This window comes from Notechis scutatus, chromosome Z (genome assembly GCF_049901735.1).
Source record: "Notechis scutatus isolate UNSWTSFEM ecotype Mainland chromosome Z, rNotScu1.2, whole genome shotgun sequence".
In the NCBI taxonomy this organism is placed as follows: domain Eukaryota; kingdom Metazoa; phylum Chordata; class Lepidosauria; order Squamata; family Elapidae; genus Notechis; species Notechis scutatus.
In genome coordinates this window covers 55,642,115-55,667,911 of record NC_142025.1, presented here as the reverse complement: position 1 = coordinate 55,667,911, position 25,797 = coordinate 55,642,115, and the positions used below count along the sequence as shown (strand labels likewise).

Here is a 25,797-nt window from a genome sequence, read left to right as displayed (position 1 = left end):
CAAAGTTCTTCCCCCAAGCAATCATTGTTTCTTTTAACTTGTTCTTCTTCTAGTTTAATAAATATCCATATAGTTTTTTAATCACCTTTTCATCAGTACCTATCAAAATTTTATCTAATTCAATCAATTTATCATAGAAACATTCTGTTTTAAAATCTTTATCATATCTAGAATGTATTTTGCACATATGAAAACCAATTCATCCTTATATCTTGTTCTTCTAGTTCTTGCATAGATTTAAGTTCACTCTTTTCATTCAATATTTCACCATATCTAACTGTTTGTTCCATTTTATATATAACTGGGTATGAAAATGCTTCAATAGTTGAAAGCCAGACTGGAATTTTTAAATAATGTTGCCTTTTAGTCTTCTCCCAATTTAATAACAAAGCTTCTCATATATAATGTCTCCTGAAATACCCGTGTGTTTTAGACCCCTTGTACCATAGGAAGGCATGCCATCCCAATAACAAATCATGTCCTTTTAGTGTCAATAATCTAGTATTTCTTAGTGTTATCCATTCCTTGACTCACATCAAAGTTGTCGCCTGATAATATAACTCCCAATTAGGCAGGCCAAATTCTCCTCTTATTCTAGCATCTTGCAATAGTTTAAATTTTAGCCTTCTTTCCCTGCCAAATATATTTCAACACTATTTTGTTCAAATCTTCAAAATAATCTTTCCCTAACCTAATTGGAATTGTCTGGAACAAGTATAAAATTCTAGGTAATGTATTCATCTTAATTGTTGATATTCTCCCTATTAATAATATTGTTAATTTTCCCATTTTGTCAAATCTGTCACGATCTGTTGTTTGAGTTTATAATAATTATCCTCTTTAAATGTACCACATCTTGCTGTCAAGTGTATTCCCAAGTACACTCTTTATTTGTGACCTGGATCTTCAAAACTTCTGCCAATTCTTCCTTTCGTTTTGCAAACATATTCTTTGTCAAAATCTTCATTTTATCTTTATTTATTTTCAAGCCTGCTACATTTCCATATTCCTCTATCTTTTCTATCAACTTAGGTGCTGTTTCTAATGGATCCTCTAAGATAAAAACCAGGTCATCTGCAAATGCTTGTAATTTATATTCTTCCTTTTTAATTTTCATTCCTTTTATTTCTTTTTCTTCTCTAATATTTCTATTTAGCACTTCTAACACAAACAACAGAGGTGACAGCGGGCAACCTTGTCTTGTCCCTTTCTGTCAGCCTTCAAGATTTTCTTCCTTTGCTTTGCATCTTTCGGCTGTCATAAGTAACAGGGAAGGAGGGGGGGACATGATTATGGGAAACGAGCTGGAGGTTTTAAAAAACAGAACTGTATAAGTTGGGGGGGAGTTTCTTGCTTAAGCTTCTATCCTATGCTATGCGCAACCGCAACTCTTTATCAAAATATGTCAAGGTCAATGGACAGAGGCCTCATCACCACCTGGAGATGCCCACGTGATGCCCACACAACTTTTAATTGGATGAGCCAATTGAACTATTGTGGGTGGGAACATTGCCATCACTTTGTATATGTGATTTATGTGCTCATTTTCTCAGATTCAGAATTCTTTTGTTGCTACCGCTTGATTTTCAGTAAAAGATATCTTTTCTCTAATAAATGGAGTCTAAGTATTTCTTGGATTTTGAATGGAGCACCATCTGACACTTTCTTTATATCAATACAATCTGTCAATTCCCCATTTATCATTACCTTTGCTGTTTGTTTATGATATATAGCTTCTATGGTTTGAATAAATTTCTTACCAAAGCCTATCTGCTCCAACTGTAATAACATAAATCACCAATTCGCATTATCAAAGGCTTTCTGTGCATCTAAAAATATCAAAGCCATTTGTTTTTCAGGATGTGCCTCATAATATTCCAAAGTGTGCAGGGTTATTCTCATGTTGTCTTTAATTTGTCTCTTTGGCAGAAACCCATTTTGATCACGATGAATAAAGTTATTTAAATATCTTTTGAGTCTTTCTGCCATTATTGAAGCGAAGATTTTATAGTCTGAATTTAGCAGGGAAATAGGTCTATAGTTCTTAATTTGTTGTGGGTCAGCGTCCTCCTTTGGCACAAGTGTAATATATGCTTCTGACCATGATTTGGGTGTCCTCATCTTTAACATGACTTCATAACTTCGAACAATGGAAAATTCAATGATTCCTGTAATGTCTTATAAAATTCCGCTGGCAATCCGTCCGGGCCTGGTGCCTTTCCATTATTTTGTTTTTTTAATGCTTCAATTAACTCCATCATCATTATATTACTTTCTAACATCAATTCAATGTCTTTAGATATCTGGGTTAAATTCACTTTCTGCAGGTATTGACTTTTCTTCATATTTCTTTTCCTTGTATAGTCTATTATCAATCCTCTGGCATAAGCCTTCATTGTATCCCAAAAATTCTGTATTGATGTGTCCTCTGTTCTATTTTCTTTAAAGAAGAAAGCCAATTCTTTCTCCATTTTCTGTACGAAGTCCTTTTATTTTAATATAGTGTTGTTTAAAGTCCATCTAGATCTTTTCCTTTGTCCTTTCCATTTAATTGTCATTGGATTATGGTCTGCCCAAGTATTTGTTTCTATATCTATTTCCTGCATGATGAATGTCTATTTGAGTAAAAAGTATATTGTCTATTTTTTGCATTTCTTTCTCTCCAAGCGTCTTTTAAATTTAATTCATCTGTCATTAAAAAAAAAGATTTTGGAAGAGTCTTTCTACTTTGCTTTGTTGTTTTCTGTGTTTTATAGTCCAATTTCTCATCTACTATTTCATTAAAATCTTCCATCATTATCATAACCCAATTCAACTATTTTCCTGTGTAATTTTCTACAGAATTCTTCTTGATTATCACTTGGAGCATAAATTGCTATTAGAAGTATTTTCACATTATTGTCCATTATTTCAACCATCAAGAATCTTCCATCATTATCTGTGTAAATTTGTTCTGCTATAATTGTATCTCTAATATATAAAACCACTCCTCTTTTCTTGCATCGTGTCAACAAAGTAAATATTTTCCCTAATTTTGGCTGTACCAACATTTGTTCATATTGCTTTTTAATGTGTATTTCTTGTAGGCAGATTATATCAAATTTTAATTTCTCTAATTTATGAAATATTTTCCTTCTTTTAACAGCTGAATTAAGTCCATTTATATTGATCATAATCAATTTTTTCTATTCCATATTTATACTTTATAAGAAGGATTTACTGCTCTAGTAGATCTCTGTTCTTGTTGCTCTCTGGGTTCCACTCTGCCTCCTACTGCACCTTCTTTTTCAGTCGCTTCTAGACATTCCTCTTGAATTCTAATTATTGTCTCTTCCCTTCTTATCACTGCCTCTTTCTTTCTTGAAGTCTTTCAGGGAGCTAGGGCCTTGGCTCTTATTTTTTATTTTCTTCCTCAAAGGGGCTTGACAGTCTTGGATGTCTTCCAATCATTTGGGCCCTGGCTGGGGGGTGTTCCTTTCCATATTGCAAACAGAGCAGACACCTAGGGTGCTGTGAGCTTCCCCCACTGGGGTGCTGCCTGTTGCTTTGGGCTAGGCGAGTTGCAAAACTGTGAGGCCCTGGGGAAGGTTTTCTCCCTGAAACAAAATGGCCACCCAGCTAAAACAAAATGGCCACGCACCACATGGAGTGGCTCTGGGATGGCCTTGCCACCTCCTTCACTCTTTAGGCACTTACCAGGCCCCGAGTGAACGAATAACAGCGCAACAACTGAGAAGTGGTGAAACTGAGGCTCCGGAGTCAGCTGTGAAGCAGCTTGGCCGCTGGCACCACCAACAAGCTGTGCGATTGATGGGGCTGCGTGGGAGACTCCTGCGAACACTCCCTGGGTCCATTGCCCTTTGTGAGGCAGCACTGAAGCCTCAGAGCTTCAGGAAAGTGGATCCCCACTCTCCTGGAGACAGAGCTCCACCAGATCCCTGGGAGCTGATTTTATAAGTATTTGCTGTCTCCTGTGATCTTCCAACTTACTTTCAGTTTTTTATAAGCACTTCTTTCAGAGACTATGCTCTCAGACAAGAAGCTGAGCCAAAAGATGGGAGGGCCAGCCAGGGCTGACTTTTTTATAGTGGCAGACTCAGCTCTATGATGTCAGAAGGAGGAGCTTAACCCATTCCTGGACTCTCGAGGCAGTGTGGATGAGAACTGTTATATAACTTTGTTTATAAACTTGTCTTTAAAATGTAACTCTGCAAACATTGAGCTTTGGATGTTCAGAAACTATTAACTACCTGAGCTGTATATGGTCATTATAAAATTGGTGAATGGTGTATCCTTGCAGATGGCATCAAATATCAATCTTTAGCAGATTTTGTAAACTAAGTACAGTCTGCTGTACTTGGATGTGGATGTGGATAAAGAACCATTTGGGAATTCTAGGGCTGTGAGTAAGCTGCAAAATTGGAAAAATAACCAGGGAGAAGACATGGGCAAAGTAAATGCCTGGAATGTACTACATGACTCTGTGGTTTCTTTCCCAAATCCCCAAAACTTTAACCTTAGATTGTCTACTGTTACTTCACCCCATTCCTAAGAGGTCTGTAAGGGGCATGCATAAGCGCACTAACGTGCCTACCATCCCTGTCCTAATGTCCCCTTTTATTCGTACCCATTTCATGTAATCATAATCATGTTCTAATTATATCTGTTATCTAATACATGATTGACAAATAAATAAAATAAATAAATAGTGTCATTATACTGCAAAGAAAGTGGCAGAGATGCCATTTGGGATAGCTCATCCAAGTAGGGAAACTTGGCATCAAGTTAAGATAAAATCAAATTTTTAAAACCCTACAAATATTAATTGTTGGGGGTTAGAATTGGCAGTCTAGGGCCAATAGACCTTTGATGAGATCAGCAGGAGTTAATCTTAAATAAAAAGCTTCTTTTGGGTATCCACAGATTTAAAATTTGATGTGTCTGAAGCCAATACTTCTGTAGATATGCAGCATGCAACATAATTCTAAAATTACATTTGGTATGACCTTAACAACTATTTAAAAAAATAAACACTAGCACAGATAATGTTACCTAGTTTGTCAATGAAATATCTGCAAGAAAACTGCCAAATTCAGAAAGGACTCCACACATCTCTTCAAAATAATCTTCAAAAAAAATCCAACAGTGATAATGATCATAGTAATACCTATTGATTTATATCAAATAATCAATCAATCAATATGCTTAATGTTTTGACTGTCTGTGGTAATAAACGACTTATCACAGACAATCACAATTTATGTTGTTATGGATTCACCAGTTGGTGTTGCAGTGGCATGGATATGGGATAGCAAAGCTCCATGGAGCTCCGCGAAACCCAGCCGATACCTTCTTGCCAGGAGACTCTATGGGGTCAAAGCCATCTTAGAGGGGTGGTGAAGAAAGGAGGGACACTTTTTAGATCATGAGGAAATAGCAATTTCCTTGCTTGATCCAAAGAAACCCTCCCAATTGGCAGCAGAGACAATAGCCATTTTGGTAAGACTGAAGCTGTGACAAGACAACCAGGACAAGACAATCTACCTCATATTAACTGGACCCTAAATGATTGTACAACTGAAATCATACACACAACCTTCTACAATGCTATTACAAATCTGGGACTGGAACAACTAGTAACCAACAACACTAGACTAAACAACTGCCTCAATCTCATCTTCTGCAATAGTTTGAATTTAATTTACGGAATACAAACTAAAGAACCCTTTTCCAGCAGTGACCACAATATGATTGACTTTTGTCTCAACATACGCCCACACAAAAATCACCACAATGATGTAATCCCCAATTGTAACTTCAAAAAAGGCAACTATGATCTTATAGACAATGATCTCTCATCCCTTGATTGGCAATCTCTATTCACTGGATGCAATACTGTTGAAGACCATTACAACATATTTTTACTTGAAGTCAAAAGAATCATCAAACTATATGTACCAACAACAACTCCCAAAACAAAACAAAAAGCAGATTACCCATAACAATAAGGAAACTTCAATCCAAAAAGAGATCACTCTGGCGGAAAAACAAATCTGGTCACGTTGCCAATTTCAAAAGCCGATACAAAAATTTATGCCACCAGATAAAGACCGAATGCACCAATTATCACATTAAACAAGAGGAAAACCTTCTAAGCACCAATTCCACCCGTGCTTTTTACAATTTTGTAAACAACAAACTAAAAGACTCAAGGTCCATCCCACCCCTGATAGGACCTGATGGTAAAGACTGCAACAACGACACCATTAAAGCCAACATCTTTAACACATTCTTCGGCTCAGTATTTGTAAACAGCAATGGATCATGCCCAGTATTTCCTAGCCGTACCACAGATAACAACAATGATCTAATACATATCGATTTTACAGAAGACAATGTTGAAAAAGCACTACGCAATCTAAAACCATCTCTATCTATTGGACCGGATGGAATATGTGCCTACTTCTTAAAAAAGCTATCCACTGCCATAGCCAAACCTCTAAGCATAATCTTTGAAAAATCTTTCAGGACCAGCTCCTTGCCTAACCTATGGTCACAAGCCACAGTCATCCCCATCTTCAAAAAGGGAGACCCAAGCCTAGTTGAAAATTACAGACCAATCTCCTTATGCTGTGTCACCTGTAAAGTCATGGAATCAATTATTAACCAATCCATCATCCTCCACTTAGAGACAAACAACCTACTCTCCAATAAACAATTTGGTTTCAGAAAAAAACTATCCTGTAATCTGCAACTCTTACACTGCAAAAACATATGGACGACACAACTCGACCAGGGCAAAGCAATAGACGCAATCTACATAGACTTCTGTAAAGCCTTTGATTCAGTGGTACACGACAAACTACTCCTAAAAATAAAATCCTATGGTATCTCTGGACAACTGCATAACTGGATAGAAGCATTCCTGGCAAACAGACAACAAATGGTCAAAATTGGGAGCGTCCTATCAAATTCTGTACCTGTCAATAGTGGTGTCCCCAAGGCAGTGTTCTAGGACCAACTCTCTTCACACTCTACATAAATGACCTCTGTGATCATATTAAGAGCAATTACGTTCTTTTCGCTGATGATGTAAAGCTGTTCAATACCACAGACAATACTGCTACCCTACAAAAAGATCTTGACTATGTATCAGAATGGTCAAACAAATGGCAACTTCAAATCTCAACAAATAAATGCTCTGTCTTATATATTGGCAAAAAAAATCAGAAAATAAAATATAAGCTGAATAGTCAAGATCTTGTTGATGACCCAAGCTCTGTAAAGGACCTTGGAATACTCACCTCTAATGATCTAAGTGCTAGAGCCCACTGCAACTACATAGCCAAAAAGGCATTAAGAGTTGTTAACCTAATCTCGTAGCTTTTCTCTGGTAATATCACACTACTAACCAGAGCATACAAAACATTTGCTAGACCAATACTCGAATACAGTTCATCAGTCTGGAACCCACATTACGTATCTGATATTAGCACAATTGAGAAAGTCCAGAAATATTTCACAAGAAGAGTTCTCCACTCCTCTACTCGTTGTAGAATACCTTATGCCACCAGACTTGAAATTCTAGAACTAGAAAACCTTGAATTAAGCCGTCTTCGGTCTGATTTAAGCATGGTATATAAAATCATACATTGCAATGTCCTACCTGTCAATGAATACTTCAGCTTCAACCATAACAACACAAGAGCACACAATAGATACAAACTCAAAGTTAACCGCACCAAACTTGATTGCAGGAAATACGACTTCAGCAATAGAGTGGTCAATGTCTGGAATACTCTACCCGACTCTGTAGTTTCTTCCCCAAACCCCAAAAACTTTAACCTTAGACTGTCTACTATTGACCTCACCCCTTTCCTAAGAGGTCTGTAGGGGCGTGCATAAGCGCACCAACGTGCCTACCGTCCCTGTCCTATTGTTTCTCTTATTCTTCTTTTATTTTTCTTATATGTACCCATTTCATGTATTCACAACTATGTATACACTTATACTTATTATTTTGTAAACAATTGGCAAATCAAATAAATAAATAAAAATAAAAAGAAGATTATGGGCTGGAGCGGTTTGTGGACAGAGGAAACAGAGGATTGGAACTGGGTGAGATTTAAACCCAAATAAAAGAGTTCTTTTTAAAAAAGACTCTACAAACGCTAAGAAAACGGCAATTTAACACACGGAGAAAGATTATAAACCCAAAACTGAAACAAACATTTAATGGAAGACTATGAAGCTTTAAAATATAGAAAGCTCAGACTGGAACTTTAGTAGTGTGAAAACTGACTTAATTTGCCAATAACATTGTCTGATTACTGGAAGAAATCATATAAGGAAAAAGGAAGTTTGTTTTCTTTTCTTTTTCTCATTTGATTTGACTATCAGCTGTTCTATTTTTGCTTTGTTTAATGCTGGAACTTAGAGCGGGGTTGCCACCTACTGGTGAAAGAAGATATACTAGTACATGGTAGGAAAAGACCTTGGCAAGTGAGGCAATCCTTGATAACAGAATAAAAACAAAAGGAGAAGACAGGAAATAGTGAAAGGCAAATAACACCTGGAAGGCCTCTTTATTTTGGTTCCATATCTACAGCCATTTTAACTGCTTGGAAGTATTTAGTGAGCCTTTTGAAGATTTTTAAAGCAAGGTGGACTATAATTAACAAGAAATATTCTTGAAACTGAACACTTGATTCTGTGGATTAGAGATTTGGGGAGATCTGGTGGGCCAATCTGGATTATTAATACTATTTGATAGAACATTCTACAAGGTGAAAGAAGAAAAATTAAACAAGACTTTAAAAATTGGATAATTCTGAGGGTGCAAATTGGAAAAATTTTAAGGACTATAAATTTTGGGGATTTTGAGGAACAGTCTCAAGATTGAGTAAACTTTACTAATGCTGGCATTTTTTGTGTTTCTGGGCAATTGGGATATTGGAATCTTGGTGGAATCTTAAGTAACTTTTAGCCTAATAAATTATTACAAAATGTTTCAACAGGGGAAAACAAATACAGTTCATAAAGAAATATTATTGATGTTTCAATGTATTTAGGAAGGTATGATAAGGAATCATAGGGAGATGATGTGAGAGACTAGAAAAAAACCCAACAAATGATAATAAAAGATGAACAAAAAACTCAGGAAACAGAGGAGAAATCAGAAGGAGCTGAGGAAAGAATAGCGGAGATAAATAAAAAATGATAGAAGCAGATAAAGATATGAAAGAGATAGTAATAATTCTTAAAACAGAATAGATATATTATTTTTTAAAAGCTCAAAATATAGAAGAGAATAAAGAGAAAGTTCTTCCAAAAGTGATGAAAGAATTACAGATGGGTGCTCTAGAGATCCAACAGCAAGAGATAGATGTTGAGGCAGTTGAAATACTTAGATTAAATAAGCGTGATGTAAGGAGATACAAGCAGTGGTGAGATTCTGTCCGTTCTAGCTGGTTCTGGCGAACTGGTAGTGATAATTCTGGCTGGCTCACCCCACCCTGCCCACCACCACGCCGCCCCACCCAGTCACTCCTCATTTTGTCTGCTTGCCCGGCATACCTGCTGCTGCTCTCCATCTGGCTCCCTGGCTTGCCTCAACCACATGGCCAGCTTGCCTGCTTTCAGCTGCATCCCATGTGGCACTCTCTGTGTGGGCCAGCTGATTCAATTTTTTAAATAAATGGTTCTGTGGGTGTGGCTAGGTGGGCGTGGCCACATGACTGGTGGCATGGCTTTTTTTGCAGCACCCCTCCCCGTGCTCCATTTTTGGGCCTCCTGGGCCTCAGGGAAGCCTCCTGGGGTAGTGTTTTTGCTCCCAGAAGGCTTCCCTGAGGCCCAGAAAGGCAAAAAATAAAGTGCAGGAGGGCACGCAGCACCCACCACCACCTGCACACCCTTTTTTGCGTCTTGGGCCTCAGGGAAGCAGTAAGACAGCAAGGGGGATCCCAGCATAGCTGATCGATGGAACAGCTGATCGTTGGGAGGGAAAAACAGAAATACCTTAAGGAGTGACTGGGTAGGGGAGAATGCAGTCAGCGATATTGGATATGTGTGCAATGTTGCACATGTACAATAAGGACTGACTGGGAGGGGAGGGGAAGGCAGAGAGGGGAGGGGCCAGCCACGGACACAATTTGCCAGTTCTCTGAACTGCACAGAATTGTAACAATTGGTTCTACAGAACCGGTCCGAACCAGTAGAATCACACCCCTGAAGGGAGGGAGAGGGAGAAAGAGATGTGGCTTCTTGGGGATCCATTTTGGAGAAGTGTCAAGAGAAATGCTAAAAGGGCAATCAGTTTGGGATTAAATTCCAAATGAAATTAGGTCTTCAGGGTAAGGAGACATGAAGAACTTTCTGCTGCAGATTTTTATCTTATTAAATTATTAATTATTTTTATAATAATAATAATAATAATAATAATAATAATAATAATAATAATAATAATAATAATAATAATAATAATTTTATATTATTAATAATAAAATAATAATTGTTAAATCTTATTAAAAAGAATTTATAGAGGCAACTCTTTAACCCATTAGTCCAGAGGGAGCAAAAGAGATAGGGTCCCAATGAGTACCTTAGCTATTTCGCTTAGGAATAACAGAATAACAGAGTTGAAAGAGATTTTGGAGGTCTTCTAGTTCAACCCCCTGCTCAGGCAATGTCAGAGCATTTGCAGCATGACTGCTATTATGAGACAACCCAAGAGCAAAACACAGAAACTTAGACATTTAACAGTGGTTTATATATAAGATGTATACAGAAATATAAGTGGTAGGCATGTACCTTACAAGCAAGCAATCTTCTTAACTCTATATGGAGAACTCTGCAATGAATAAGGAGAGAGAACATGCCCTCTAATGGCTGCCTTTATATAAATACCTCTTAAAGGGCCAGTCTTAAAGGAAAATACCCATACTATGCTGATTCATCCTTGTTACATCAGCCCCATATTGCATCAGCTTCACTGCTGGTCAGCTCTTAAATCCAAAGACCTTAATACTCCTTCCATTTAAAGCCAAACAGCAGATACTCCAAACATAAGGAGAAATTAATTACAGAACATTTACAATAATACCTTTGATTCTACTTTTACTATTTTATTAGTAAAAGGGAACTTCCAATCTCAGTGTGGTGTTGTTAAAACTTCTTTTTTGAGAGTTCCTGGAGACTTTCCTAGCTCTCAAAGAAAAGTCTTCCTCAAAGCAAAATTCTTTCCTGTGGACTAAACGGACAAGATTATGCAATTTTCTTGGCAACAACATACAGATGGGTTATCATTGATTGCATTCTTTCCATTTTTTAAAACTTCTGATTCTAGCTTATGTCCCTAGAGTTTCTTTGTGGTTGCCCTTTAATTAATAAGCAGATCTGACTCTACTTAGTGTTTTTGAATTCCCCAAGATTGACTAGTTGCTACAGCCTGCTGTTATCTTCAGTATCTACGTTTCCAATATTCAGAAGACTGAGTTCTGATTTTGATGCAGAAACATACCAAAGCTCTAAAACAGGCTTGGAAAATGTAAACATGAAATGAGAAAACAAACAAAGAAACAAAAACAATGGTAAAAGACAGATCTCAGCCAATGTATATATGTAAGCAATGCTGAGTCTTTGGGGGTTGTTAAAGGGTGCTAACTCCTGGTTTAAAGAATGCTCACAAAATTGTATGCCTTTTAATAAATTGTATTTGTCAAAAAGATGCTACTAGACTTCTTTGGTCACCATAGACTAACATGTCTCTCCTCCTTCCTGTGCAGTCTTGCGTAATGGTTCAAAATACCATTAAGTTCATAAAATTCATTTTCTATAAACTCAGAACAAATTTCATTTGCAGATCAGCAATCAATATGGTTTTTGACCATCTCTGTCATGTCCTACATTTTATGATTTTAGATGTTGGTCAGTGATGGAATGATAGAATAGCATATGCCCATACTAGAACAGCTTTGCAATTAGAGCATACCAAATCAAATTTAGCAACATTCTCAAGTAGCTGAAATTATATTTATGCATTTGTTCTGATTGCTTGTGGTTGTTTTGTGTGATGTATTGTATAGATTCAACTGCACATTATGTGATCTGAGTAAATGATAAATGAAAACATGACTTTCATGCTCTGACTTGTGTTTTCACAGATTCAATGGGAGTGTATAAACCCCAAGTATAAAGTAAAGAAGAAGAATTACAAAAATTCTGGCATCGTCATTCTTAATCTGTGCAAGGTGCTTTTATTTAAGCAGTGCTTTAATAATGAATGTGAAAATATTGTTTTCAACATCCATGACAAAAGTAAATACAGGAGAGGGAATTAAGTTCTGCTGTCCATATTTTGTAGATTTTTATATGTGTCAAAAATAGAAGATGTCATAAAAATGCATATTGTAGGATTCCCAAAGGTAGGATAACAGATGTTGCTACATAAAGGTAGATCAACATTTTCATTGGGTTGACAGCTGCAGATCCAAAATGGGCATTGACCGTCATACAGTCAATCTGTTAGCCAAGTATATTCAAAGGAATACATTTGCTTAATTATATTAAAAGATACCATTGAAGTTTCTGAGTTAAGATTAAATTCTGGTGATCTCTGGGCATATCAATAGAGTTGCCTTGGTATTTGACATCTTTGAGGACATGTTTTGATTTTTAGATAATATCTGCTAATCTTGGTAGTTTCCCATGCAAATACTAACTAAAGCAATCTTGCTTAGTTTCTGAACCTAGATAATATAAGCCAAGGATATAGCGCCATCATTTAACTTTGTTGTGCTCACAGTACAGGAATTAAATGGATAATCTAATAAAACAAGAAAATGGGATTTAATAAATCTAACCTCAGAATACATTGAAGTTAATCCATAATTAATTGCACTGGTTTTAAATGAAAAAGAAAAGTCCAAATGATGGTTAGCCTGAAATTGCTGGAAATGTAACCAATGGGCATCCAGATGGAGGAGTGAGAAAAAAATATTGTAATTGAGACATTAATTGAGATATTGTCCAATCTGGTTAATATATGGATCAGAGGCACCAGAAATTCTCAGGACTATGGGAAGCTTTTTTTTTAAGGAAAAACAACTTGGAAGAAACCAGAAACAAACCATTTCTGTGTTATTTCAGGAAAGTTACAGAAATGTGTCCATCTAATCAGCAGATGTCAAGATTTACCAAGCGAAATCCACATCTTTTTATCTTACTGTTTATATTCTGAGAATTTGGCAAGATGTTATTATTCATCTATGTTTACCTATACACTTATCTATTTTTTCATTAGACCAAAATGAACAATTTAAAAATTAGGCAATAAAGGGCAAAATAGTTGTACAACATTTTGTAATTAATAGTTCTACAAGCCCTCCACAGAAAAGAACACAGTTTATTATTCCAATGAACTATAATTCGCAATGAAAGGATATCAAGAGAGATGGAAGCTTGGGGATTTTTTCTAGTGCAGTCCACATGTATCACCTTAGGAAAGGATGGCCTACTCCACAAGGAAAATACAGGTAGTCCTCTACTTATGACCAAAATTGAGCCCAAAATTTATGTTACTAAGTGACACATTTGTTACATGAACTTTGCCCCATTTTACGACTTTCTTTCCACAGTTATTAAGTGAATCACTGCAGTTGTTAAGTTAGTAACAAGGTTTTAAAATCCCCATTGACTTTGCTTGTCAGAAGGTAAAAAAGGTGATCACATGACCCTGGGACACTCTAACCATCATAAATATGAGTGAGTTACCAACCATCTGAATTTTGATCTCATTGACTATGGGCATACTGCAATGATCATAAGTGTGAAAAATGGTCATAAGTTATTTTTTTCAGTGCCATTGTAACTTTGAATAGTCACTAAATGCACTATTGTAAGTTGAGGACTACCTGTAGATATAAATAGCTCCTTGTGATAGTGCTTGGCTTGAGAGGGTCATAAGCAAATTGACTTTGAAGAAATATTGTGGAATTCCCACAGATGATGTTAAAACAGATCAAACTATTTTATTCCCTTCTGCATTTGCAAAGAAATTAGTGGAACTTCTTTTTCTAAGACACTCATTGGTGTCCCTAACTGCTCTGAAAAATAAGCAAGCGCAAGATGAGCAAGCACAAGTTAAGCAAGCAGCAACAATAGCAACAGAATGTTCCTTTTCTCATTCCTCCAACACTTCACATGACATATAGATCTGTCTTAAGTTTTACTATCAATGGTGCACTGACTTTGGGATATTGTAGCAACCCTAAATGTGGCATTGAACCATAGAACATCATATATGGAGATTCTCAGGCATCCAGGTCATGGTTGTCCCAAAGGTGCTTTTTCAACCACCTTTGAGACATAGAACATTGTCCATTTTGGGAAATCCCAAATCCATTCCCATTAAAAGGTAACCCCATATGATTACATAATTTTCAACTATCTTCCAAAATAATTCTATGCTATGATTCTTAGCATTAAAAGACTTCTTTTTCCTCCTTTATGTAAAGATAGGGAGAAGGAAAGAATATTTACTTTTAACATGAGGGACATTATTTCCTGTATCACTTATTCTCAATGTTTTCTAAATTACTAATGGCTACAAAGATATACATTCCCATATAACACAAAGGAAAAATATTTAAGAACACATGGTTTTAAACCCAAATTTCTGACTTTTTCCCCTCCAGATTCACAAGATGCATTCATTCTTAGATTACATAATGGGTGGCTGCCAAATACAGTTTACAGTAAGTATTTTGTTTATTTAAAAAAAAGACCAAATCTTTCACATTGCAAATATTATTTTTCACACAGAATAATAGACATGAAGTAATATTGCAAGTTTTTGAAGTAATTTTGTTCAATTCAGATAAGATATAAATGTGTTAAAATCAGGGGTGGGATTCTACAGGTTCTATCTGGTTCTATAGAACCCCTTGTTAACTTTCTAAGTAGTTTTGAGAACTGGTAGTTAGAAGCAATCTCCGTTTTTCCCCCCCCCCATCCTTATTACATTCTTGGCAGACAGCCTAGACTTCCTGTCCCTGGAGCTTGTGAGGCTTGGCTTTCTTAAAGGGGAAGGGTTGTTTTAAGGTTTTTACACTGCTGTTGGGAGGAAATACTTCCCTGGACAATCAGCACTTTGAAGAAATAGTTGAATAATGAAGCAAAGCTTTTAATGACAGGGAAACAAGATGAGTGACATTCAGCAAGGCTTCTTGGCTAGCTAGAAGGATTGACATTCAAACGTGAGTTTACATACTCTTTCTGAGTTTTGGTCTAAAACTGGCTTTTGGTGAAGATTAATTCTGTGCTTGGTGAAGTTTAATCCTGTGTTTATTAATGTGATAATTTTCTCTATTCAGCTTCAACAAACAACAGCTACTGTTGTGATTTAATTATTTGTATTGTGTTTGAATTTTTTCTTGCCTTATGGTTTCGTTTTCTATTTGGGGAGGGGGTCTTCCTTCACTGCTTTAATACTATCTGGTACTGTCCTTTTGGGGTATACTTCCAAGAGGCAGGATGCAAGTTTGGCACTGATTTTTTTTTACTGCCTTTCTGGGAGGCATGTGACCTTTCCTTAAATCTGGGTGATTTCCTTAGGATATTTTGTGAGGTGAGTGAGACCGGCTGGTATTTTTAAGTGTTTAAATGGATCTAAGGATTGCTTCTCCCGGGTGTGCTCTTTCTGGAGAGCTTAAATGACCTCTCTGTTAAAGGGTTTCACTTTATGAGCAAGAGTTGGCTGCTTGATAGTTATCACTGCATTTTAAATATTTTCATTCCTCAAGGTGCTCTGGCACCCTACCTGATTTGTAACTCCACTTTGCAGGTATTTTTAATCTAATGATTGGTATTTAGGGCACCTTTTTGCAAGCAAAGAAGCTTTTTGTACAGGTAATCCTTGACTTACAACAGCTCATTTAGTGACCATTCAAAGTTACAATAGCACTGAAAAAAGTGACTTATGACCATTTTTCACATTTTTGATCGTTGCAGAATCTATGATATACTATCATGAGAGGCCAGACGAGGGGAAGCGCCTCTTGACATGAGTGATGTCGAGTTGGCCACTCCTACCCAATCACATGACCAACAAGCCACACCCACCAACTAAGCCATGCCCACAGAACCGATTATTTAAAAAACTGAATCCCACCCCTGGTTAAAATGTTAATAATCTGTTGAAAAATATAACATATTTAAGTGTAATAGCTTGTATAAATTACACTCATAAATAATAAAAACCTGATAACATGTAAAATTTAATTTTGCCTATAAATATTTGGCTTTTAGGAAACATATACAGAATATATGGAGAGAAACAAATCCAGGGGAAAAACTGTTGTGGAGCGGCGGTAAATACTGAGGCAGACACGGAGCTAACAGATAAGAAGCTTTATTCCAAGAATAAAGGGTTGCCGCGGCTGCCGGGGCTAACAGGCAGTCAGCTGGCGGCAACAGCTGATGCCGTTTGACAGCTCCTTTTATAGCTGGCTGTCAAACAGCATCAACCAATGGGAGCGGTCTGCGCTCCCGCCAGAAACGCGGACCGGACTGAGGACTATAGTCAGTCTGTGAATACAACAAAACCAGTACACATTCTATTCAAATAGGCACAAACTATGGTCTAGAATTGATACAATATGGATGTCAGAATTGAGAACAAATGTGCAAGAGATAGAGATAGAAACCAATATATGAGCCAACCATAACCCAATAAAAGTCAGTTGGAAGGGGCAAAAGAAAAGGTTGAGATAGCTATTGAATCAATCTATACTAAAAGATAAAGAATTTATACAAACAACAGTAAAAGAAATGGAATTCTTCTTTAAGGAGAATAAAAAAGAAGAGACTTCACTGCAAAACCTATGGGATACAGCCAAAACATATATCAGGGGATTAGCTATAACTTACATAACGAGAAAAATTAGAAAAAAAAACAATAACATCAAAAGATGTCAGAGGAAGAACACAAAAAACTCAAATTAGAATTACAAAAAGAGCCACAAAAGGGACATTTAAAAAATCAAATGGAAGCAAGGCCACACTTTGAATACTGCATTCAGTTTTGGTTGCCACGATGTAAAAAAGATGTTGAGACTCTAGAAAGAGTGCAGAGAAGAGCAACAAAGATGATTAGGGGACTGGAGCAGAGGTGGTATTCAGCAGGTTCTGACTAGTTCTGGAGAACTGGTAGTGGAAATTTTGAGTAGTTTGGAGAACCGGCAAATACCACATCTGAACTGGAGATTTTACAGTATCCTTCCCCTGCCATGCCCACCAAGCCGTGCCCACAGAACCAGTAGTAAAAAAGTTTGAATCCCACCACTAGACTGGAGGCTAAAACATATGAAGAACGGTTGCAGGGTGAAAAGAAGGACAAGAGGAAACATGATAGCAGTGTTCCAATATCTCAGAGGCTGCCACAAAGAAGAGGGACTCAATCTATTCTCCAAAGCACCTCAGGGCAGGACAAGAAGCAATGGGTGGAAACTAATCAGGGAGAGAAGCAACTTACGACTAAGGAGAAATTTCCTGACAGTTAGAACAATTAATCAGTGGAACGAGTTGCCTCTAGAAATTGTGAATGCTCCAACACTGGAAGTTTTTAAAAAGATGTTGGATAACCATTTGTCAGAAGTGGTGTAGGGTTTCCTGCCTAGACAGAGGGTTGGACTAGAAGACCTCCAAGATCCCTTCCAACTCTGTTATTCTATTCTATTCTATTTGCATAACTAATACTGTAAGTTAGATGCTCATTTTCTAAAGCAGTGACTCAGAATAAACTGTGATATGGTTGTACCAAGCTTTGGGTATTTATCAATTCATAGTATACATCTAAAAATTTGTTCTTTAGACATTTGCTTTGTTTTTCTTTGCTAAAGCCAACATGGTTTGAGGTTTGCTACTGCTGTTTTTGGAAACAAAATTTCCAAAAATGCTAGTGCATCTGAATACAAACTACATTCATTTGCACTTTTGAATTGAATTGTCAATTGGAATACATTTGTCCTTGCAGCTTTATTTGAGATTTGTGGAAGAAGTATTCTGCTTTAACTCTTATTTAAAATGCATTTTAATCATATACAAATTTTATGTTCACATGTAAACATATATGAACATATGTTTAATACCAAAATGTATGTTTTGATATTATTATACACACATGCATATATAATATGAATGCTTTTCTATACACATACATACACACAGAGAGAGATACAAATATGCGTGAAGTCAAAGTTCCATGCATCTTTTTTAAAATAAATAAATACAAATGAATATAGAAGGTGGACAAAACAGTTATATGACTAACACTAAGAAAGATGAAACTATGCTCTTAAATCAGGGGTGGCTAATTAATGTTCCCAAGGGTCCACTGGGGACTGGGGAACCTGAGAAACTGGAACTGTTATGGAGTGGTGGCACAATAGCTTCAGACTACACTTGCTTGCAAGGCCATGCTTTAACCTAGGCAGTGGTGACCTGAGCCCAGATCCCTCACAAATAACCACTGCTGTCACCTCACGCTGATCCAGGTGAGGGGTGAGTGCTGCGCAGTCACAGAAAATTGCTTTCTCTCCTTTCCCTCCCATGGTCACCAGCCAATTGAAGGAGCACAAGGGATGATTGAAGAGAACAATATCTTATTCATTCCTTTCTCCCATCCACGATGGCATGTTTATTGATATTTGACTTCTAATTTCCAGTTGACCTCACACAGGCCAGACAGAGACAGCCAAAGGGCCAGATCAGAGGTGGTATTCAGCAGGTTCTGACCAGTTCTGGAGAACCAGTAGTGGAAATTTTGAGTAGTTCAGAGAACCGGCAAATACCACCTCTGATTGGAGATATTACAGTATCCTTCCCCCGCCAGGCCCACCAAGCCATGCCCACAGAACCGGTAGTTAAAAAAATTGAATCCCACCACTGGGCCAGATGTGGCCTGGAGAACTGTAAAATGCACAAGTCTGTCTTAGATCAATCTATAGATATTCCTTTTTCCAGTGACATATTGTCCTCAAATATTAAAAGCCATATGTTAATCTTAAGAAATTAAAAATAATAATAATTGCCTCCTGTTTAAGTTTCTGGTTTCATAAAGCAGATAATAACTTAGCAATGAAATGTTTGGCCATAGTCCTGGGGAGAAAAATTAAAGAACTACAGGTTTTCCCAGATATTAAGGGAAATTATAAGCATGGATTTTCACTTCCAAGATTCATCTAATTCATCTATTTTTCTGGAAGAACATTCAAGGACAATATATCCTATAATAATAAATATGAATATGGCAATCAAATTTTTCTAAAAATATTCTCAAAAAATATAAATTAAATCTAGTAAAGGTCCATAGGAATTTATGCCATTAAGACATTTGTTAATCATTCACATGTCATAAGACTTGCAGTGGGTGTTTTGTTTTGTTTTTAATTTAGAATAAGTCCAATTGAGCTCAGTGGAATTTAATTCCAGACAAGCATGTTTAGAATTAATGTTTACGTCTCATAGAAATCAGTGGTAACAAGATTTTCAGAATTCACTTTAAAAGCTATTAACTAACTACTGTATATTCATACTTGTATCTATATATAACATTAAATATATAAATGTATTAAATAAAATCAATTATTAGAATTGTGATTCATTTTAACCCATAACATGTGAAGGACTGCAGTACATTTTGTATATAATGTAATTTATGTGTGTGTGTGTGTGTGTGTGTGTGTGTGTGTGTGTGTGTGTGTAGGTCTAGGTGTGTTCGGGTCTTTTCCCGTGTAAGATTAGGAGTATCTTGGCGACGTGCAGTGCTTGCACTGGCACGAAGCCGAAAGCACCAGCCTGAGGATGGCGAGTGGGACCTCATCGAAACGTCGCCAAGATACTCCTAATCTTACACGGGAAAAGACCCGAACACACCTAGACCTACATACCAGTACCCATGAAAATCTACGAAAACAAATATATATATGTATGTATGAATGAATGTATGTATGTATATGTATGTATGTATGTATATGTGTATATATGTGTGTTTGTGTGTGTGTGTGTGTGTGTATACATATGCACTGAAGTCATTCACAAGTTCTGTTATCTAATAATTGATTTTATTTAATACAATAATTATTATAATGTTTGTGGCAATTTCCAGAGAAGAAAGTAGAAACCATAATTCACAAGGATTCTGATAGATTAAGGACCACATTTTATACTGGCAGTATTTCTGCAGAAACAGGTGCAGAATTCTGATTTTTTTTGCAAGTCAGCCCACTCTTTTTGTTTTCAAATTAATTATGTCTTCAATGAGTTCAAGTAGTGGGTAGACAATACAATGCAGCTGTGATCTGGAAGGCTGTTTGATAGGGGAGGGAGCCAAGTTGTTAAGCATAGGTTTGTGAACAAAAAGCTATAATATGATGAACCTGCTAATTTGAAGAGCTAATGAGAGAGCTTTTGTAGCATCAAATTGGATCTTCTGAAGATGTGCCTTTGTAAGTATATCATGTCTTGCTAGAAATAATGTATCTGATAAATAAAAGCAAATACTTGTTTTTTCAAAATCATTTTTAAAATTTTATGGTCATTTTGAAGGGAAAGCTTTATTTTTTTAAAAAAATGACTAAATGATTCTACAGCATTGTATTAGCAATACTGATAAGAAAAAACCTTATCCTACTGTTAGGGTAATAAAATTTATACAGCAGTTAGTTTACTGAGTCGAATAGAAATGTTATAAAGAATTGTACATTAATAAGTAATAAGTGATGTACAATTACTTATTGGAATTTAAAATGGAAGAGGAGACGGTCAAAGAGAATATATGGGCCAAAAGTTTGGCCACAGTATTGATTTAGACCAATAGGAAAGAATATGGCAAATCAATAAACTAATGTTGTCCGTCTCTTATAAGGAAAATATCTATAAAATGTTTTATCGGTAGCACCTGCCACCAGTGAGACTAGCTAGAATGTTCCCTAACTTGTCAGCTAAATGTTGGAAGTACAACCACAGCCAGAAAGCGTATTTTCACATCTGGTGGACATGTCCCCAAGCGCGAAAGTATTGGCTCAAAATTCAATCATGGCTAGAAGAGTTAATAAAAAAAAAGATTAAGTTTAAACCAGAGATTTTTCTGTTGGGAATGTTAGAACCAACACGGGACAAGAAGTACCAACACCTAATACATAACAGCTGCAAGAATTGCTTTTGCCCAAAATTGGAAATCAACCATGATACCCACAGATCTGGCAGTAATTACCAAAATCCATCAATGCACATAAATGATTAGATTAACTATGGTATTAAAAAATAAGGAAGGAGATTTTTTTAAATAATATGGAATATATGGTATAATTGGCTAAAAGAAAAAGGAAGTTAAGATGTTTAGTGAAAATGATCAAAGAAACTCTAAAGAAGAACAGGATACATGATGTATGTGTATGTAAATATGTATATATGTAAAGTAATGTAAATAAATAAATATGGTAATTTAATAATAATACAATAAGGACTTAGTAAACAAGTGATATATATATATTTGTAGTAAATGAATTGAATTGTCACTAAAGGATATGCACACTGTTATGACAATGCTGTAAAATGTGAGAACTTGTTTCTCTTTCTTTATAATTTTTTTGAAATTCTGAATAAACAAATTTTTAAAATGTTATAAAGAAAACAGTTGCTGCTAATTCTACTTAAGAGAAAAGTGAGGTTCCCATAAATCTGACAGAACATTAACGATTATTTTAAAATACATTGTAAGTTTGAAAACTCACTGCTATTATCTGCCTTTTGAAGATATAAATGTAATAGCAGTGAAGACAAATTCAGATATGCCCTCCTTATTCACTCTCATCAAAAGAACTGGGATTTCTATTTCATATTTCATGGATAATTGTGGCTTTTAAAGACAATGACACATTCAGATAATAGCCCATGTTTAAAGTCAAGATATTATATAAGAGAATATTTGTTTGTTTGTTTGTTTGTTATACATGTACAAGATAACAAGTATAGGTATGAACATAAACATGAACAAAGGAAGTAAATATAGATAAATAGGGACACTAAGACAGGGACAGTAGGCACGCTGGTGTGCTTCTGCACGCCCTCTTTAAGGACCTCTTAAGAATGGGGTGAGGTCCATGGTACACAGTTTGAGGTTGAAGCTGTGAGAGTTTGAGGCTGTAACAACAGAGTCAGGTAGGGTGTTATAATATATAGAATAGTTCCTGATACCTCATTTGTAAAACTGTATAAAGCTGAAATACTATGAGCCGCATAATGATATTTTGATGGAAAATCAAAATTTTGATATGTGTAAATACAGAAAATTTCAAACTATTCTGCATGAACTATCTCTTGGCTTTATATATATTTTTTATCAACTGGGAGCATACAAGATTTTAAAAGTTATGATATAGAGCCACCCTCAAAGCAATTAAACATTAGTTTTACATGGTGCGGGGGGGAAACAGATGAAAAATGCATAAAGCCTAATAAAGAAATGATTCAGGAAAATTCTATTAAAGCCACCTTATTATCCTCAGATTTGCCAGAAACAGGTCTTGCAAAGTTACCATGTACAACAAAATTGGAAACTAAATACCATAATAGAAAATACCCTGATCCTTATTATCAGTGTCATCCCAGGTACAAAAGAAACTGCCTAAATATTGAATAATAATAATTCCAGTGGAAATAGAGTAGTTTCAATGTATTATATCTATCTAATAGATGTATCTAACTAATAGATGTAGCATGTTCCTTTTGTACCGGAATAATAGTTGTCCTGAAATTGATTCCAATAACAATCCAAAACCCACACTCTATGCTATTTGTAACTTCAAAAATATGAAGTTTTAGGGAAAAGATAGCAATTGTGTGCCATAGCATAGGCAAGAAGTACAATGGTAAAAAAGTAAATCTTTTCAGTAGCAGAATTTTGTTCCAGAGAGACATTCCTGGAACTTAGATTATGATTTTTCTCCATGTTGTATAAGTATAGTTGTATTATAAAACTATAACATATCACGATCTATATACCATGTAGTGATATTGAATATTTTGCAGCCAGTTTTATAATCTGCATCATTATTACTACTATTATTGTAGTTTGAGTTTGCCTTCTCCTTCTCCTTCTAGCTGTTAATTAGCTTATAATTTGGAGATGCAAAGTCTAATACCAGAGATTAGTTTTATAATAATCAAAGTAATGATTAAGTATTGAGAACGTGAACATGAAAATCTAACATGAACATGACAATCTGACATGCTTGGAGTTTAAATGTATATATACAGTGGAAAATATTTTATTTTGCCATGTTCTTATTCTAGTTACAGCACCTGAGAGTGAGTTATTTGATTAAGCTCTCAGTGCTTCAGTCTTATAATCAAACAAATGAGTGTAATGGAAAAGATTGCATTTTATTTGTTCTACTGTCATAAGTTTGTTTAAAATAGTAAAACAAATAAATGCAATTGTATTGGAATACATTATTTTAAAATGTACTTGCACGTTGCTTGGAAAATATCAGACATGTCTTAAATTATGCTAAGGGTTCCAATGCTTCTTGGCCTTCTGTAAAAGTCCTCTTTGACTTTGTTCAATAGAGATCATGTAATTTAACTCCTTTCCTGGCCCCAATAATTTCCCCCCTCTCTTTTTCAATTGGTTTCTCAGTGACAACCTACCTGGTTGAAGATAGTTCTGCTTGGATTTCTTGAACCAGACTAATTAGTTTTTTCTATCTAATATTTAAACTTTGCCTCACTTCTTTTTAATATACCTTCCAGCAGTGTGAGAAGGAGGTATTTTTTTTTGCCTTAGCTTTTAATTTAGAGGGTCATATGGAAAATTTCAACCATATTAGATCATTTTTTCCAATCTTCCTTTTTATTCCTTATGATGATGATTATTACTATATATTTTCTTCCTCTTTGGTCTTTGACTGTGAACAAAATTAAAACTTATCCTGGGAGAAAGGATGAATATTCCAGATTGCATCAAAGACCCTGTAAGATTTTCCCTATAATTCAGGTATGCCTTTTAGATATCTAGGATCAAATATAAACGAGAGAGGCAAGAAACAAGAATGATAAATTTTCAAGTGATTTAGTATTTTGATTAACAGTTTAATCCAATTGTACAACGCATTATACTGTGTATGGACCAATACTCAAAGTATGCATAGTTTTCATTTTGTATTTCATTTTGTATTTCACTTTGTAAAATACAAAGCATATAAAATATAATGATGTAAAATATTTAATTCGAAATTATTATATATATATATTATACATACATACATACATACATACATACATACATACATACATACATACATACATATATATATATATATATATATATATATATATATATATATATATATATATATATATATATATATATTCTGAGGTTGTCACGGGTATTTGTATGTGGATCTTTGGTTATTCGGGTTTTCTCCCGCGTAAGATTGGAAGTATCTAGGCAACGTTTCGATGAAGTCTCATTCATCATCTTCAGGCTTCTGTCTTCAGCTCTGTGCTTCTCAGAGTGATGTGAGCTTGCAGCTGCTTCTTCCTTTTAACTGCTAGTGGGGGTGTGACTTGATTGGGTTGGGGCTTGGCTGTGTTCTGATTGGGTGGGGGTGTGTTCTCATTGGGTGTGTTCTCATCCCCCAGTAACTAAGACCAACCTGAGCACAACCAAGCCCCCACCTGAACAGAACACACCTCCAGCCAATCAGAACATGGCCAACCCCCAACCAATCAGAACACACATCCAAACCCCCAACCAATGAGAACACACCCCACCCAATCAGAACACAGCCAAGCCCCCACCCAATCAAGTCACACCCCACTAGCAGTTAAAGGAAGAAGCAGCTGCAAGCTCACATCACTCTGAGAAGCACAGAGCTGAAGACAGAAGCCTGAAGATGATGAATGAGACTTCATCGAAACATTGCCTAGATACTTCCAATCTTACGCGGGAGAAACCCGAATAACCAAAGATAGATAGATAGATAGATAGATAGATAGATAGATAGATAGATAGATAGATAGATAGATATACACACAAGAACTTTTATATTAATAGATCTGTGTCTATAAACTTAATCTGAGCATGAGTCCAAATGCATCCTGTACTTAGAGGTCCATCAAAATATCTAAGAACAGTATATGCAAAAGGGCAGTGTTTTGGGGTAGTTTTTTATATACCTAAGTTCATCTCCTAATAATAACAAATAGTAATGTTATATAAATATTCATCAAATCTCTAAAACCATCCCCCGCCACAAACACTTTCTTATACAAGTTTGTTTTCTCACAAAACATCTGGAAAGTAAAGCTGGCATCTGTGGGCAGCAAACCTCCAAATGTCCATTAAATGGCAGCAAAGAGATGGATTAAAAATAACTTTTTGCAAGCTCAGTTGTTAGGTAAAATTGATATATGCATATCTTTGAACTTTTGGAGGAAAGCTGAAATATAAATCTAACACATAAAATTTCTTTCTTTATTTGTTTGTTTATTTAGGATTTCTACCTCTCCATTGGGAACTATGGTGGCATAAAGATCATTTTCACATTTGTTCTGTTCGGGATTTTACACAATATTGATTATGTTATTTCATGGCCAAAGAGTTTTACAGCATAACCTAGAGTGAAAAGAAAATCTGAAACATTAAATTTAATATAGACATATTATGATCTGTCTAACTGAAAAGCACTTAATGAGGATGAAAAGACCATGATTTCTGTTTTTTATATCGTCTCA

General features: G+C 35.8%; 1 protein-coding gene across 2 annotated transcripts in view; it reads left to right on the top strand.

Annotated features, from left to right (window-relative positions):
- Positions 1-25,797, top strand: part of CPNE4 (copine 4) — a 140,591-nt gene that overhangs the window by 96,282 nt on the left and 18,512 nt on the right. For both annotated transcript variants that reach the window (XM_087947769.1, XM_087947768.1), the window contains exons 7-8: positions 12,162-12,248; positions 14,694-14,753. In XM_087947769.1, the coding sequence (XP_087803895.1) occupies positions 12,162-12,248; positions 14,694-14,753 (147 nt within the window). The remainder of the gene's footprint in view (positions 1-12,161; positions 12,249-14,693; positions 14,754-25,797) is intronic.